Source organism: Phacochoerus africanus, chromosome 6 (genome assembly GCF_016906955.1).
Source record: "Phacochoerus africanus isolate WHEZ1 chromosome 6, ROS_Pafr_v1, whole genome shotgun sequence".
Lineage (NCBI taxonomy): Eukaryota > Metazoa > Chordata > Mammalia > Artiodactyla > Suidae > Phacochoerus > Phacochoerus africanus.
The window spans coordinates 8442144-8459558 of record NC_062549.1 but is presented as its reverse complement, the minus strand read 5'-3'; the positions used below and the strand labels follow the sequence as shown (position 1 = coordinate 8459558).

At 34.8% G+C, this 17415-nt stretch overlaps 1 protein-coding gene across 2 annotated transcripts in view; it reads left to right on the top strand.

Moving 5' to 3' along the window:
- Positions 1–17415, top strand: part of PHF20L1 (PHD finger protein 20 like 1) — a 72620-nt gene that overhangs the window by 21905 nt on the left and 33300 nt on the right. Inside the window, exons 6-10 of one of the 2 annotated variants that reach the window (XM_047783222.1) lie at positions 145–222; positions 5125–5338; positions 5881–6006; positions 12129–12211; positions 15776–16028. In XM_047783222.1, coding sequence (XP_047639178.1) covers positions 145–222; positions 5125–5338; positions 5881–6006; positions 12129–12211; positions 15776–16028 — 754 coding nt within the window. Of the gene's footprint in view, positions 1–144; positions 223–5124; positions 5339–5880; positions 6007–12128; positions 14305–15775; positions 16029–17415 lie in introns of those variants that run through there. The other variant, XM_047783221.1, reaches the window with a different exon arrangement.

Here is a 17415-nt window from a genome sequence, read left to right as displayed (position 1 = left end):
TAAACTAATTGTAGGATTATGTGCTGATAGCCCCAAATAGCAGCAAGAAAAAAAGTTTAGAATGTAAAATAAATTTATACACTTGATTTTTGCTTCTTTGGTTTTAGACCTGCTAAAGTTATAGGTCACTAGTTTCTGTTCCAGGTGAAATCCCAGCACCCCCTAAGCTGGTGTTGTCCTATCGACCCAGCTGGATCGTGTAACCAGTCTATGGGAAGTGAGGTAAGTGCCTTTTTTTAATTTTGTTCTGTTTTTCCTGGTATATAGTATCATTTAGAAAGTTAATTTTTAATATAAAATTTTATATTGAATTTCTTATCTTCTTTTCCTTTGTAAATCATAGTCATTAATCTTCTTTCAAAAGGCGCTTACCTGACACTCTGTAGGCTGTTGCAGGTAGGGCTTTCTGAGTTACATGATGTAAGAGTGACAAAGACATGCTTTGTCACTGCTCAAAGCAAGAATGAACGGTAAGCACATGAAGGAGAATCTGGGATGAAGTTAAAACCATGATTCTATTGGTTGAATAAGTTTCCTGAAATACTGGAAAGAAAAGGTGCCAGTAGAAAATTTAAAATATTTTCGTGTATGTTCTGCTGTTATTTGGGATTTTCAGCACCTGGACCTACAATTAATTTTAAGAAATTGAAAGTGATCTATACAAATGTCTAATATGGAAATGTGCTACGTGTTTGTTGCATAGAGTTCAGTGAAAAATATCCTGAACTGTGTTGAAATCACGTGGTCAGTTTCGGTCAAGTGTGTTAAGTTTAGTAATCTAGAGTATACACTACCGCCGTTACAAAAATTATTTTTAATGTTTTCTGAGAAGTGCAGTTGTTCTAAATTACCCGGTTTTCAAAAATTTAGTTTTGAAATGATTAACCAGCAGAGTTTTTTTACTCCAATTAATATGGAAATGCAATTTAAAATGAAAATGCTTTAGGTCAGGAAATTGCTTTGTGTCTTCCTACTTGTATATCTAAATAAAATGTTCTCTTAAACATTCGATGGTGTGATTTCTTGGTTATTGCATAGAAAGATTGATTTAAAGATTAGGAACTTAGTTTAATATAAACCTGTTTAATTAAAATTCTCAATGTTTTGGCTTTAAAATTATTATTTTGTTATTCTGCTTATTCAAATGTTGATGAGGTGGCACTAATCTTAAAATTTAATTTTTTCCAAAGTGACAGCCAGTTTGGTTTGTGGTAAAATAACAAATTGTAAAAATTAATTTTGTGGACACATTGGATGTTTATTTTTATCTTTTTAAGTTTTATTTATTTTTGCTGTTTTTTTCAGGGCTGGACCTGTGGCATATGGAAGTTCCAGCTAGGGGTCGAATCGGAGCTGTAGCTGCGGGCCTACACCACAGCCACAACAACACAGGATCCAAGACGCCTTCTGCAACCTACATCGCAGCTCATGGCAATGCCGATCCTTAACCCACTGAGCGAGGCCAGGGGTTGAACTTGCATTCTCATGGGTTCCGTTCGTAACCCACTGAGCCACAACAGGAACTCCCTGGATATTTATTTTTAGCAAGTATTCTAGTCCTATTATGATGTATGCTAACATTAAAATCAATATCACAATACAAACTACAGCAAGATAATAATGGATAGCAATTTATTTCCTTTCATTTTACGTTGTCTACATAATTTTTAATTACGGGCACATACAAAACATTTGAGAATTGTTTTTTTAGAAAGTCCTCTCATTTCATGAATGTCTTTTTCCCAATAAGTTTCTGACTAGTTTTCATTTAGGCCATACACTAAGTCAGGTGTTGTTTGGGCAGTGCTAGGACAGTCCAGCTTTGTGTGTTATCTTTTAAATTTTGAGTGCTTTGAGAATTTAAAAAAAAATGTATACATTAAAATTTCTTTAACTAAACCAGCAAAGGATAAGGAATCAAAATAAATGTACTATGGCAATATTTTTCTCTAAACTTTCCATAGTTTTTATTCCCCTGTTCTTTTCCTTCTTGAGAGTGTGCTGATAGAAAATTCACACTAACTCACTAGTGTTAGAGACTGGCTCATAAAATCCTTTCCTGTTTTTAGAACATTTTTTGTATACATTGTTTTATTGCAGTCTCATAGCAAATCCTTTGACATAGGTCTGGCTGACATTTCTCATTCACAGTTGAGAAACTCAAAACTTAGAGCTATGGGTGACTTGGCTAAACTATCACTCAGCCGTAGCGTGAAGAGTTGAAAGGTGACTCAACTCTGATCTGATGTTGAACAGTGCTCATTGTACTGCAGTGCTCTTGTTGTCTACGGGGAACTTTGGAACACATCTTTAGTTCTCACTCATAGAAGGATCCCATCAGTTATTTTTGATAGTGACTCTTTCCATTAAAAAATGGAAGAGCACAATAATGGGAGAATTCTTTAATTATGCAGTGTCAGTGATTTCCATGATAAGTCATGTAATAAGGGACTGTTTTATCTAATTTCACTCTTAAAGAGTAAAACATTCCTCTTCTAGTTTTCTCCTCATTGGAGAAAGAAGACAACTGGGCATGGAATTGACCCCTAGCATCTTTGAGCTTAACAACTTAAAATTTTCCTCCCAATGTAGAACCCAGAATTAAGTGCTTTTCTCTTAATAAGACTGCAAACATATGACCTCTGCTGAATTCAGCACTTTCTTCTGCTTGTCTGGTTGTACTTCTCTTGTCTTTCTTTCCGCTTTGTTGATGGTGCTCCGTAAATCCTTTTCAATAGTGTTTCTTTCTTCCTTCTACTTAAACGTTGGTCTCAAGGCGGAATAATTCTTAAGCCATCCACATTACTCCTCGACCATAAACCCCTCTTTGCCACTGGTGTAGGCTTTACCTGCCATGCCCTTGTGCAGTGGTTTTCCTTTTGCTTGGAGTTCCTGTCTCTTTTCCTTTGCCCTTTTCCCTAGCAAATTCCTGTTTCAGGGTTCAATTCATCTGTCATTTTCCCTGAAGCCTTCCACTCGTCTTTCTCTTCAGTCAAAATTGTGTTGTTCTCCCACAATATATTGTTTATTCTCTACTGTCTCTCCTGTCACGTTGTCTTACACTTAATTTTATTTGCCTGTCGATTCCTTATGGGCGGGACTGAAAAAAGGGATGTCTCTAAGTAAGACTTGGGATGGGCAGTACTGGTGTATCTAGTGTTCTCTTTTTGTTTATTTTTACAGACTAGACGTAAAGCTTCACAACTTTTGCCTGAAAGACTCCCAGCATCTACATTTCCCAGTAGCTTAAATTATGTCCCCAGTACATGTCTTATTCACAAGCTAGCATCTTTTTTCAGCTTAGCATGTATCCTGGCATATGTCATGGGGCACGCAATAGAAAATTGGCGAATGAGTGTGTTCGGTGCAATCACATGACGTTTTCAGTTGATTACACTTGTGGGGGAGAGAGACATCAGTATTATTTGCTTGCTTTTAAGGGTTTCTTGTCTTTACCATGTGGAGCAGCCATCGACTTGTATTGCTTAATGACTTAACGTTTGTTAATGTAGTCCATGAATTAAATGTATTATTTTATGTTCCAAAATTGTTTTTAGTTGCTTGGACTAAGAATTTAACGTATTATGCACTTTGGTTGGAATTTAAATCGCTCTTCTATTTGACATCCTACAGGCCTCAGTGGAAGATTGTCTCAATAAAGATATTTGTACATATTTGCTTTAAAACAATCTTTTTTGATTGTGAAAATTTAAATTTAAGTACTACTTCTTTACATCTTTCCATGATTTTTACAAGAAGCATTTTTACTTAAAAAAAAGTAAAAATTATTTAGCCACAAACTGAAAAAATTAACACAGGAAATACTAATATTTGCATCTCAGAAGAATAGTAACTAATAGACCCAGGAAGTTGGAGATGAAGGGAAATTAAACTGGAGCCTGACACTGGATACTTTACCTTGGTCAAATTGATTTTTTTTTTTTCGCAGATAGTTTTTTTTTTTTTTTTTTTTGTCTTTTTGCTATTTCTATGGGCCGCTCCCGAGGCATATGGAGATTCCCAGGCTAAGGGTCGAATCGGAGCTGTAGCCGCCAGCCTACGCCAGAGCCACAGCAACACAGGATCCGAGCCGCGTCTGCAACCTAAACCACAGCTCACAGCAACCCCGGATCGTTAACCCACTGAGCAAGAGCAGGGACCGAACCCGCAACCTTATGGTTCCTAGTCGGATTCGTTAACCACTGCGCCACGACGGGAACCCCTGATTTTTTTTCATTTACTAGTAATATTAAGTTGTGATAAATTGGTGTCCAAACTTTAAAAAATAACAAAATCATATCTTGATTTCTATGAAATTGGCTTTACTAATAAATTATAGTAATTCGCTTATTGGGAATACAGTTGTCCCTTATTATCTGCAGGCAGTTGGTCCCAGGACCCTCATGGACACCCAGGTCTGTAGATGTTCGAGTCCACTTATACAAAATGGCGCAGTATTGCATGTAACCTATGCACATCCTCCCAGATTATCTCTGGATTACTTGCAGTACCTAATACAATGTAAATGCTATGGAAATAGTTGTAAATACAGTGTAAATGCTATGTAAATAGTTGCCAGAGCATGGCAAATTTGAGTTTTGCTTTTTGGAACTTTCTGGAATTTTTTTTTTCCCCCAAATATTTTTCACCCATAGTTGGTTGCATCCGTGGATGCAGAACCTGAGGGTAGGGAGGGCTGACTGTACCTTTTTTTTAATTTTTGCAGAATTGCAACATAAACTTTTTTTTCTAATTATTTTTATGATCCATTATATTGCAGAAAAGAAACATAATCCAGCATTTAAACCCTAAGTACTAAGGTAGAATGTCATATAATAATCCACATTTATCATAGGTTTTCTCATATTTTAGATTTTATCCCGTCAAAGGAACATGGAATATTTTCCTATTTTATAGAAGGTCGTCCAACTGATTAGATTATTACATTTGATGAATCTACCATGTTGATGATCTGCCTTGTAAATGTAGTTAATTTGATTTTTATGTCTTTGTGCGTGAGAGTGAATGTAGCTTTGAAAATGTGATACATGTTTTTATTCATTAGTGTAATTAAATTTTAATTAATTTTTAATGCTTCACATGTTTTGTGTTTTTCCTTTGGAGGATTGGATAGCGTTAGTCAAAGCAGCTGCTGCAGCTGCAGCCAAGAATAAAACAGGGAACAAACCTCGAACCAGCGCTAACAGCAATAAAGATAAAGAGAAAGATGAGAGAAAATGGTTTAAAGTACCTTCAAAAAAGGAAGAAACTTCAACTTCTATAGCCACACCAGAAGTTGAGAAGAAGGAAGATCTGCCCACATCTAGCGAAACTTTTGGTACAAAATATGTTCTTATGTTCATTCCTTATAGCAGTGGTAAACTCACATAGTGAGTAAGTCAGATCCTTTGGCTACCTGTAATTCGAACATACAGTTAACTTGCTAGGCTTTTTTCCCCTAGCATCTTACAGATCTGAAGATTAGTGGTCTAATATGGGTACTTGATAACGGATGCCCTTAATGTTTTTGAATAGAAATGAGTTGAGATTTTTGATTTGTAACTCCATGGCAGTAGGTTTTGAGAATTTTTATGTGTGTGGTTTTGTTTTGTTTAAACTTTTAAATGTTTCTGCATGTATTTCAGTGTGTATTAGGGAAAAAGCAATGTCATTCCTTTCCTAAAGCATAATTGCTGAGTAATTTTTTAATTCATATATTGGTCTGGAGAGATTCTGTTTTTTAAAGTTCTATGTCAAGCACTTGATTTAAAAAGTTCAGTGCAAAGCATTTTTATTTATTTGGCTATTTAAAAAAATTTCATGTGCTTTAACTTTGAATTCTAGATAAACTCTCATATGTGTATATTCTGTTAAAAGTAGGACTTCATGTAGAGAACGTTCCAAAGATGGTCTTTCCACAGCCAGAGAGCACATTATCAAACAAGAGGAAAAATAATCAAGGCAACTCATTTCAGGCAAAGAGAGCTCGACTTAACAAGATTACTGGTAAAACTACAATGATTCTTTTTGGGGGGCGGGTGTGGAGGGTTTGATTTTAGAGTAGTTTTTAATAAAGGAAAATGTCTTTTGGTTTAGTGTAGCTAACTGGTTAATAAGAAAGAGAGTTGTTTTATGTCTCATCAAGGTCGTCATCTTTCAGTACCATCAGCTTTTTCTGTTGTGAAGTGTGAAAAGTATCACACATCTTCTACCTACCTCACAGGGGTGTTGTGAGGATCCATAGGATCAAATGTTACACATTTCTGTAGTTTTAAAAAATCACCGTGGAGTAGTTTCTCTAATTCTTAGAGTAGTTTCTCTAAGAATTGAATTATCTGCTGTTGTCAGCTCGTGGTGACATAGTGTCTGAGGTTCTAAATATTACAGAAGCATGCTTATTTATTTATTTATTTATTTATTTTGTCTTTTCTAGGGCCGCTCCTGCAGCATATGGAGGTTCCCAGGCCAGAGGTCTAATCGGAGCTGTAGCTGCCGGCCTATACCACAGCCACAGCAACGCAGGATCAGAGCTGAGTCTGTAGCCTACACCACAGCTCACGGCAATGCTGGATCCTTAACCCACTGAGCGAGGCCAGGAATCAGACCCGCAACCTCATGGTTTCTAGTCAGATTTGTTAACCACTGAGCCACGATGGGAACTCCCAAACATGCTTATTCTTGACTGGTCTCACTAAGCATGTACCGTATATGGTTGGGAAGATGAATACTGAGTTAACTTCAGCTCCTGAATCTTAATTCCCAATGTAAAAGTACTTCTTTAAGTTTTAAAAATTTCTAACCTTATCTTCAGGTTGGTCTCTAGAATCTGGGCTTGTTTCTCTGTGCCTTGTTGTAATTTAGGAAGTAGAGTTCTAGAATGATGAACAACACTGGGAATTCTGGCCTGGTTAATGTTTAGAGAAGAAGGGTCTAGTTATGCTAGACCCCGTCACTTCCATTGCCTGTTCAGCCAGATGATTCTTGTCGTTAAAAGAAATTGTGAACATATTTAATTTTTCTGAGTATGTGTTAAAAGGGGAGCTAAAAGACTTTAATATTCATTTGTATGCTCTTATTTTAAGGACAAATGATTTTTAGTGCATTTGGCCTAATAAAGCTATGTAAACCTTTGCTGACATTCTTTTAAATAATTTGAGAAGGCCTGGTTTCATTGTCAGATCCAAGAATAAATGTAAATTAAATATTTTGACCATTTTCTAAAGAGTGTAAGCCCACTGAAAGGTGACTGAAGCTGATCGTTCTTTAGAACTACTGTCTTATTATAGTATTCATCTAAGTGATAATTGGACTCAACAGGTGAGGATATTTAGTCTTTCCCTTTGTTAATATTATTTTGTGTCTTTCTCTGATAAAGGATGTATTTGGCCCCAGAATAGGAAATGTATCTAATCAACCTAACCCATTCCCATTCCACCTTTTCTTTAGAAACTCTTAGCTTTGGAGAAAGCCAAAATGTTATCCTACTGATTATTAGGATGGCACCTTGAGACTTCAGTTTTGCCTTAGAATAATAGAATTCAGTGCTCCATACTGTGGAATAGTACTTCTAACACCTGTGGTACCAGGACTGAACAGCCTTCCTGGGGGAGCCGAGAGCAAGGAAGACGGAAGTGACACTGAAGCTACACCTGCCAGCTTACCAGCATCATGCTTTTTCCTACAGTCGGGATAATCTGATTTCAATCAGTATATGCTTACACGTGTCTTACTGAGAAGTTCAAGCTCACCATTTAAAGACGTAAAATAAGAAAACAACTCAGTCCACAGGGATGCAATACCTCTGCATGGCCTTGGAAAGACAGTAGTGGGGGAAAAGTATTTTACCAGGTGCCTCAAGGAAGTTGCCTTAGTAACGCCCTGTGCTTTCTGTAGAGGGACTTCGTCTTCACTTCCTTCAGGAATCTCAGATCAACAAGGAATAGTTTTGGCCGCAGTAGAAAAGCATAAGATTTTGTGAATGTGAAACCACTGTAATCTTTTGCCTTTATTTGGTCAGACGATTTCAGTGTATGTTAATTTTTCAGTCGTTCTTCTCTGCATCTACCTCTGATTTCATGTTATAACTATATCAGGCAAAAGTAGATATTTCAAGATTGTCCTTGATGGTTGAAACTCAGGCTTGCCTCTGTGCAGTAAATTTCATTTGTAGACCATAAAAAGAGATAGGAACTAATATAAAATAGCAGCTTTGTTATATAGAATTTTATATATATATATATATATATATATATATTTTTTTTTTTTTTTTTTGGTCTTTTTGCCATTTCTTGGGCTGCTCCCATGGCATATGGAGGTTCCCAGGCTAGGGGTCGAATCAGAGCCATAGCCGCTGGCCTACGCCAGAGCCACAGCAACATGGGATCGGAGCAGCGCCTGCGACCTACACCACAGCTCAAGTCAGTGCCGGATCCTTAACCCTCTGAGCAAGGGCAGGGATCGAACCCGCAACCTCATGGTTCCCAGTCGGATTCGTTAACCACTGCGCCATGACAGGAACTCCTAGAATTATATTTTAAATTTATCAGTTTATATGTCTCACTTATATGTGTCTTTTTGTCCCTTTTACTACTGAGGGAAATAGACCAGTAACATGGCAGCATCTCAGCCTGCTCTGATGTATTCCTCTCCATACCATTTCATTTATTTTTTAAATAGTTCTAAGAGGAAATAAGTGGACCAGATGCTAGGGAAATTTAATTCATGTATTTACTCTTTTCTGGTTCTTTCCCTATGTACATACCCTACAGAGATTCTAGATCGGATTTCTACATAACAAATAGTATAGGATGGCTTTTTTCAAAAAATAAATTATTGCTGTATAGTATATATATATGTATATATTGTGTGTGTGTATATATGTGTGTGTGTGTGTGTGTGTATATATATATATATATATATATATATATATATATATATATACTTCCAGAATCTTATTTTTTATTATGTCATGTACGTTACTGATAGTTGTATACTTTATTCATATTGATTTAGAACAATTTTACAAAGAGAATCAGGAGTTCACCCTTTGGGACAAAGTTGCAAGCAAACTGCAGGCAAATTTGAGTAGATTTTAAAATTCAGGTTGTCAGAGTGTAAAAGAAGAAACATCAGCAGTTGGTGCACTGTCTGTTCGTAATAATTCTAGGAGTTCCTAGAAGTTGAGCCAGTTCAGATATGTTTGTACCGCTTAAGGATTTTTTTTTTTTTTTTTTTGATGCATCTGTGGCATGTGGAAATTCCAAGGCCAGGGATTGAACCTGAGTCGCAGCTGTGACTTACTCCACAGCAGGGGCAATGCCAGACCCTTAACCCACTGCACCAGGCCAGGGATCGAACCCATGCCTCCTCAGTGATCTGAGCCACCGCATTCAGATCCTGAACCCACTGTACCACAGTAGGAACTCCCAGCTTAAGGAATTTTAAAAATAATTTAAAAAATTCACCAGTTACATGAATTGCCCAGTAATATGTTATTGGTAATAATATCAAGAATATTTGGTTCTTAATTGCAGTGAGATTACTATATTTTGGAACCCCTGGATGAAATGTAGACCATGAATTTAACTAATTTGCTCCCCATTGCCACTCCATCCAAGATGCTCCTGCTTCTACTCTGTTTATTCCTATTGACAGCAAGAGACCAACTGTATATTTTATAGCTGAAGTAGAATAGTGAGAAATTATCGCTTTGTGGATGGGACTCATGAAGACTCATATTCTGCTTCTACCTGATAGTTAAATAATTTCTTGAAACTCTGTAATGCATTCTGTTAAGATTTTTACTTTATAGATATATTCTTTGGAGGAGGACTTTTTAGCAATATATTGATAATTAATACATATATGTAAATAAATTTGTATTTCTTTCCAGTTAATTCTTCTCCTTTTCAAAGGATACTGCATTTTTCCAGATGTTAGCTGGTCAGCAGATTTTGGACTGTTTGTTAAGGCAGCAGTAGTCAGAGTCCTCTCCTCAAAGGCATTTAAAATTTTTTTCTCCCTTTTTTGTTTATATGTAGTAATTTTTCTGTAAGATGGGATGCATATGAAGTATGAAAAGCTTTGTATTGATCATATTTGAGGGTTTTGAATTCACTAGCTACCAAGTATTGTATTTTCTAATCAAATTTTAAGTAGTTATTAAAATGCCCCATTACTTTTATAAGGAGATCACAAAGCTTTATTTTTCTTTTACAAACCATTAAGTGGGAATTGCTTTTAATTAATTTGGTCCATAGTATCCTAATTTAAAATCACATAGTATGGCTAAGTATTTTTGTTTCTTTTAAAACTCTTAGTACCTTATTTTTAATTTTATAGTTTGTGATCTGTTCTAAACATATTTCCACCACTTATATGAAAGGGAACCAAGAAAGTGTATATTTAGTAGATTGAGTAGCAAATATTTGTCCTGTTTGAATACCCCTTAGAAGTAGATCCTTTAATTAGCTCTTTGCAAAGGAACCCAGTTTCCTAATTCTTTTTCTTTTCAGTAGTGTTGATTCTCAAAAATATTAGCTAGAGAAGAAAAACTAGTACATGCAGTTTTAAATGTTAAATATTCCATGCTATATCTTTTTTAGTCAGCTAAAAAGGTGTTGAAAATTACATTAATAATAGTTCGAGTTGAATTTATGATTTATAGACTTTTTCTAAAATCACTTCTACATTGGGTCTTTTTCCTCCCATTTAAGCCTACACTTAATACTGCGGGGGACTTGAACAATATGGGCTGTTTCCTACTGCCCCAGACAGTTTTTAAACCAGTCATTGGTGTCTCAAAGCCATTGTTTTGTACTCAGCCTTTTCTTTTTTAAATTACAATTTTGAGTGGTAGATATTCCACTTTATTATCTAATAAAGGAGAGGTACTTTTTGTGTGATATAACACTTGGCTGTCTACTCCTACTTTATAGGAATGCAGTTTTAGTATTTGAATTTCTGCTTAGATTGCTTAATGCCTATGAGACTATTACCTGAAAAAGTCAAGAAATGTTGCCACAGAGTCACTCCACAGTTACGTGGCATTTGGGGGTAACTTTTTCCTCCTATTAAATATGCTATAGACAGCTTCTGTAATATAGGTGGTATAATTGCTGAAGTAAGTTTACTCTTACGTTGTTGATTGTTAAATGTGCTTGCTTTGAAGCCAGGGTTTTGTGCGGCCCATTTTGAAATGACACAGAAATGATTTTTGGTGACCGTTTATGTGTGCTGTGGCCATAGACAGCATCAACTGTGTACAAGGTTGTAAATTTGGCTCCATTGAGGGTACCCTTGCGGTGCTTAGCAGAGAATCTTGACCAAGTAAATGCCTTCAATTTCTAAATTAAAGCAGAGTTTTAATGTCTTGTGAAGTTAACTGTATGTATTCCAGAGAAAATATTATCTTCTAAAATTGAGAATTAATGGTATACATTGGAGAAAACTGGAAATCCCAGTTTATTTCAGTTGCAGAATGAGTCTATAATATTATATTCAAATGTTGTAGGAAGGAGCTAGACACTTCCCCATTCACATGAAATGGATTCATCTGTGTTTTCACCACTTTTATAAGAAGCTACAACTGGGTACAGAGATGAGCCTGTGAATCTTTAGATTAAAAGATCCAAGAGAAATAAAAAATTGGGAGTACTTTTTAGCCAATACAAAAACAACAACAAAAATGTTATGTTCTAGATGTTTTTTTATATTCTAGATGTCTGGAAGGATTTTTTGTATCTTAATATTCTATATTTTATTTCAGTTCTATGGACAAAGCCTGTATTATAAGTGTTTACAGTCTAAGCAATCTTAGGTTTTTGGACATTAAGCCATAGAAATTTAAATTTGTACAGAATAGATGTGTGTGTGTGATTTCTTAAAATGATTGTTTTAGCTCATTTTTTTAGCTTTAAAAACTAATTGTATCAGCAACTCTCAAATTCTGATTCATCCCCTTGAGCCATTATTAAGGGTGATTGTATTTTTGACTAGTAAACTTCTTCAAGTATTTACTTTGTATAGAAAAGTATAGGGGATTTCAACTGCTAAGATTTTTGAAAATTAAATTAGTGTGAAAATCAATATATTTTCTAATAAGCTATTTCTGTACAATTTTTCCCAAGGTTTGTTGGCATCCAAAGCTGTTGGGGTGGATGGTGCTGAAAAAAAGGAAGACTACAATGAAACGGCTCCAATGCTGGAGCAGGTATGAAATGGTAGCATTTGATATTTTTCAAGGTTCCCAACTGGAATGATCACGGAGCTAATAGTATCCACATAATTGAAATTGCCCTTTTGCTCAGATATGGGAATAGGAAGCTAATGAATTGATGATATATTTTTAACTCTGCCTTCTCCCAGGTATACAGATAAACTACAGACTTCATTAGTGTTTGTTTTCAATAGACTGGAATTAAAGCCTTTGTCTCCAACGTTTGAAAGCCTGGAGACAGGCATCCCAGGGTATATAGGCTTTCAGCTGGATCACCTTTAACTAGCTTACAAAAAGACCCTTACACAAATACTTTTCATTTGTGAGTTAAAACAGGGTTTTTGACATCTAATAAAGCTTCTTTTGTAAGAAGTTTCTTTTATATTGTAACAATTGGTGTTGTTAGACTGACTATGTGTTTTATGAATTGATCAATGAGCCATACATTTTTGCTAGGATGTATATTTTAATAACTACAAAAAAAGAATTTTAAAAAAACTATTAAGGGTCTGTCTTTAAACCACCTAATAGAGGAATTTAAAAGTGAAGGTTGCAGTTGCCAGATTTCGCCTTGGCTACCTTCAGATTCCCACACTGTCTGTACATATGGACCGTGCATGCTCTTCCGTTCTCTTAAGGGCTTAACTTCTTGGGCACTGTAAGACTGTAAGAACACAGTAATAGCCATAACTGGATTTCCTTGGTTCTCCTGTTTTAAAATCTGAGCCTTAATGTAGTTTTAATATATCCTTTTTGTATTATTTTAATTTTCTTTATTAGTAGCCTAATAAAGAAGACTTTAAAATGGGTATCTTTTGCTCTTCTCTATATGCGTTTTAAAAAATAGTCCAAATTTAATTGATATTGTATTGAGTTTTTCAGGGTTATTTTAGGCCTGATTTGATAACAGTTCGTTGTTTTGGTACCTCCATTAATGTTGTATTAAATCAATGGTCTTTTAAATTAATTAACCTGTCAGCGAATCATACTTTCTAATTTTCTGTGGTCATCAAATGGTTAAGTCTTTGCCATTATTGTTAGTATATCAACCAAATTTTAAGTGACTTTTTTACTGTGTATTATTACTATATTTCAACGACCCAGATATGACAGTATTTTGTATTTTCACCACTGTTTATGGTATTCTCAGAATGCAATAAATCAGGGACTTGGGTAATAAAGTGTTTCTGGAAAATTCATTACAATGTCAATCTTTCATTATGCACAATCCTGCTGAGATGAATATGATTGTGAAAATTATTTATTACATGTGAAAGTTAGTGTAGAGGGCAGTGCCCATTTCAGAGAGAAGTACAGGAAATAACATTTTGAAACAGCTTTAAAACAAAGAAAAATTGAGTAACTCGGCTGTTTTCATGGACATAATTTAAAGGAAATTTTGAGAGTTCTTGCCAGTTTTGTAACAAAGAGACCAATAATCCTTAACGAAAACTTTGTGAGTTATTTTAGATTTTTAAGGAACATAATGCTGGTCCCTCTTTTTTTTTTTTTTTTTTGGTCATTTAGATTGATTTCAATGTGGAATGTTTTGTAACCAAACCCTTAATTTTTATGTTAAGTGTTTGCCCTGCTTCAGAGTTAAAAAGCCGAGTTATAAAATCCTTAATTACATCTCAGTTGGTATCAGCAGTAGACGTGAAGGAGAGGTATTGACTGTCACTAACCTCTGTCGCCCTAGTGAGTAAAGTAATGCCACTCATGGCATAGATTTATAACAGGCCTGAGGCCAAAACTTACTGTGCTAAGGGATTTATTTATTTACATTAACGAAATTCAAACTCTGTAGTCTTGAACCCCAGTTCTCAGATGATTAATTATAGATTATTTAATTGTATTAGGGAATTGTCATGTTATATTTACTTTTGGATAAAACCTACCTTAGATGCATAATTCAGTAAGTTTTTTAAAAATGTTAATTTGTCCTTGTTTAGAAGTTAAGCACCTTATCAAGATATTAATTTAAGTTTTAAAACCTTGTTTTATAACTTTGTAACTCAAGAGTAATGGATGCTGTAGTAATGTCTCTCACATATGTGAAGATGAACAATAAAATTGTTTATTTACAAGTAATGGCTCTAATTACTTTTCTGGCAACACCTTTTATGATAAGCTTAGGAATCCTTTCCGTTTATGGAGTCCTTTTTCAAATGAGTAATCTGCACTTATACACGTGTGTCATGAGTAAATTCAAGAATAAAAATGATGACAGCTGAATGAATGAGACGCTTGACACCAGCCCTTTTATGTAGTGTGTCCAACATGCCATCAGTAGCGCCGTACTTAATAGCAGACGCTCACTTTTGTCTGCCCAAATCGGAGTGCTTGTATTGTAGTGGGGACAGAAAGCCCTTTGGTCCCCAGACAGTGATCTTTCATATTCGAGGGAACTGCAGGCTGCAGACCTGATGGTCATTCCTCACAAAAGATACAGAAGTAAAAAGGTTTCTGGGGGACAAGCATGTTGTTCATAGAGCTAACAATTTGATTCTTTATAGAGGCCTATCTTAGTATAGTTTTCTTTTTAAAGTATATCTCATACCGTACGCTCAGATAGGATATCAAACAGAGAGTCAGTGTAGGCATCCCAACACCGTAAACTACAAATCCATCCAGTGTGGCTGTTCTTTGTTGTCTTCGGACACATGCACATATAGTTTCGTGTATGTAGGACATTTTACTGCCAAATGAATAAAGATATTCTTTATGAAGGAATTTTATGAAAGAACTGACAAAGTTCTAATTTTTTTTTGAAAGTATCAGTTGGCAGGAAGAAGGTAAAAACTCTCATCTAAGAATGCGACGTATTTTGTTTTTAAATCCAATGTTTTTAACTTACACTTGGTTTTACTCCTTGGTTTTTTTTTTTGTTGTTGTTGCTTGTTTTGTATTGTTTTTTAGTCTTTTAACTCTGTATTGCTGGTGGCTTTGATTTCATGATGCATTATGCTTATGAAACTCTAGCTTTCAGCACTAAAATGAGTTAAAGATAATGTTTCGTTAATTTGGTCATTGTTTTCTTGTTGAGATCTTTCTTTAAAGGGAAATTGTCTACTTACACCTCTGCATTGAACTTGATAAAGGAAATTATTTTATAAGAAAACATCTGAAAGAAGCTCAAGTGTATTCCTCTAATGCTTTAAACATGTGTCTAAAACATGAAAATGCTGTTTTTCTTCTTCTTATTAATGCCGTTGCTAATTAGGGTTTTAAAAGAGGTGTATTTCAATTGAATACCAAAAATATTTTTCCAGTAAGATAACACTTACAGTCTGAAATATTATAAATAACACTTTTTAAATAACATTTTTTAAAAACTAAATTTAGACTTCAAGTTGACAGCATCCCTTTAAAGACAGCCTATTCAACTTTTAGTTAATAATTTGTGGGGTTCTTTTTGGTTTTTCATTTGTAATAGAAATGTTATATGTTGCTTAACAATGTTTTTGGATACTAAAGTTGCTTAACAATCAAAATAGAATACAAGAACAAAAATGAAGAAACCAAAATAAAAATATCAATTTTTTATTATTTATTCAGGCGATTTCACCTAAACCTCAAAGTCAGAAAAAAAATGAAGCTGACATTAGCAGTTCTGCCAACACTCAGAAACCTGCACTGTTATCCTCAACTTTGTCTTCAGGGAAGGCTCGCAGCAAGAAATGCAAACATGAATCTGGAGATTCTTCTGGGTGTATAAAACCCCCTAAATCACCACTTTCCCCAGAATTAATACAAGTCGAGGATTTGACGCTTGTATCTCAGCTTTCTTCTTCAGTGATTAATAAAACTAGTGAGCACAGATTTTTAAAAAATAGTTACTTATCCTATAAGATACATTAAAAACAGTTTGGTTGTAGTTATATTGTATTTTTATGAAGTTGCTTTTTAAAAATTCAAATTTAAGTGGATGTGATAGGGAAGGCTTGAAATTATTTCAGGGGTAAAATACATATACATTTCTAACTGATTTCTTGTACAGAGGTACAGTGACTGTACTGCTGGTTGAGAAACCTTACCATTTAAGAATGCAAATTCCACTATAGTTTGACTTCCTCAACTAAGAATCCAAACACAATGAGAGGCCTGATTCATTACAAAAAAAAGACAAAAAAGACAAAAAAGCTCTAACGAGTTACAAAAAGACTCATAGTGGATGTTTTCCTGAACTCCTGACTGTCCTTATAGATAGACTCAGCTATTGTCCACAGTTGTCTGTACCCCCATGGAAATATATTTTATTCAATTCTTATTGTAGGATTTCAAGTGCAGACTTCAGTGAAATCTTACTAATGAAAGAAGAAGACTGCATTCTTGATCTTAATTTTTAAAGATTTTGCTGTTTCAATACCACTGATCTTTCAAGAGTTATGTCAGTCTTTTTTAAAATAGCTTTTCAGCGTGGGTTTGGATATGTAAGACAAGATTCGTGGTGCCTCTGTGTTTCTCATATTTTAGTATTCTGAGTTAGGCATGAGAAATAATTACCTGAAAAGTCACTGGGTAAAAACATACTTTTGCTCTTTATACTGTGAATGAATTGGTAACCTGATTATTAAATGAATATGACACATTTCCTTAAAAACCTCTCTATATCATATCTTGTACAACAATTAAAAATGGTGGCATTGAGAAGACATCTATTGATCAAATATATTGACCTCCTCTTCCATTTAGTTACTACTTTTTTTTTCCCCCCGAACCGTATTTTTCATTTTTTTGATTAGGTTTGGGTGCTTTTTTGGTTTTGTTTCCGTTCTTTTTAATGAATGGGTGTAAAGGATGGGAATGGAAGAACTCAGTGTTTCTCCATAAGCTGTGTTTTTGTTATGGCATTTATCATGAAATAATATCACAATGTCACATGACATTGATATATATTTTATTTTGAAGTTGTTTTGTGTTTTGGTATTATAACCACGATGTTACAGCAGTTGAATTTTTTCTTTTTCAGTTATCACCATGTCTTTTTCATGTTGAGTTTTGTAAAATTACTTTTAGATACCCAAAGCATTGATCTTTTTTGACCACTCTTACTTCCTCCTTCTAAATTAACATGAGTATTTTGGCTTATGTAGTCCTACCTTTTAAACATAATTAAACATGTTTACATACCATGTAGAAGAAAATGAAAGCTTAAATGAAAAAAGAAACTTCCAAACTTTTGTGTCACATATTGC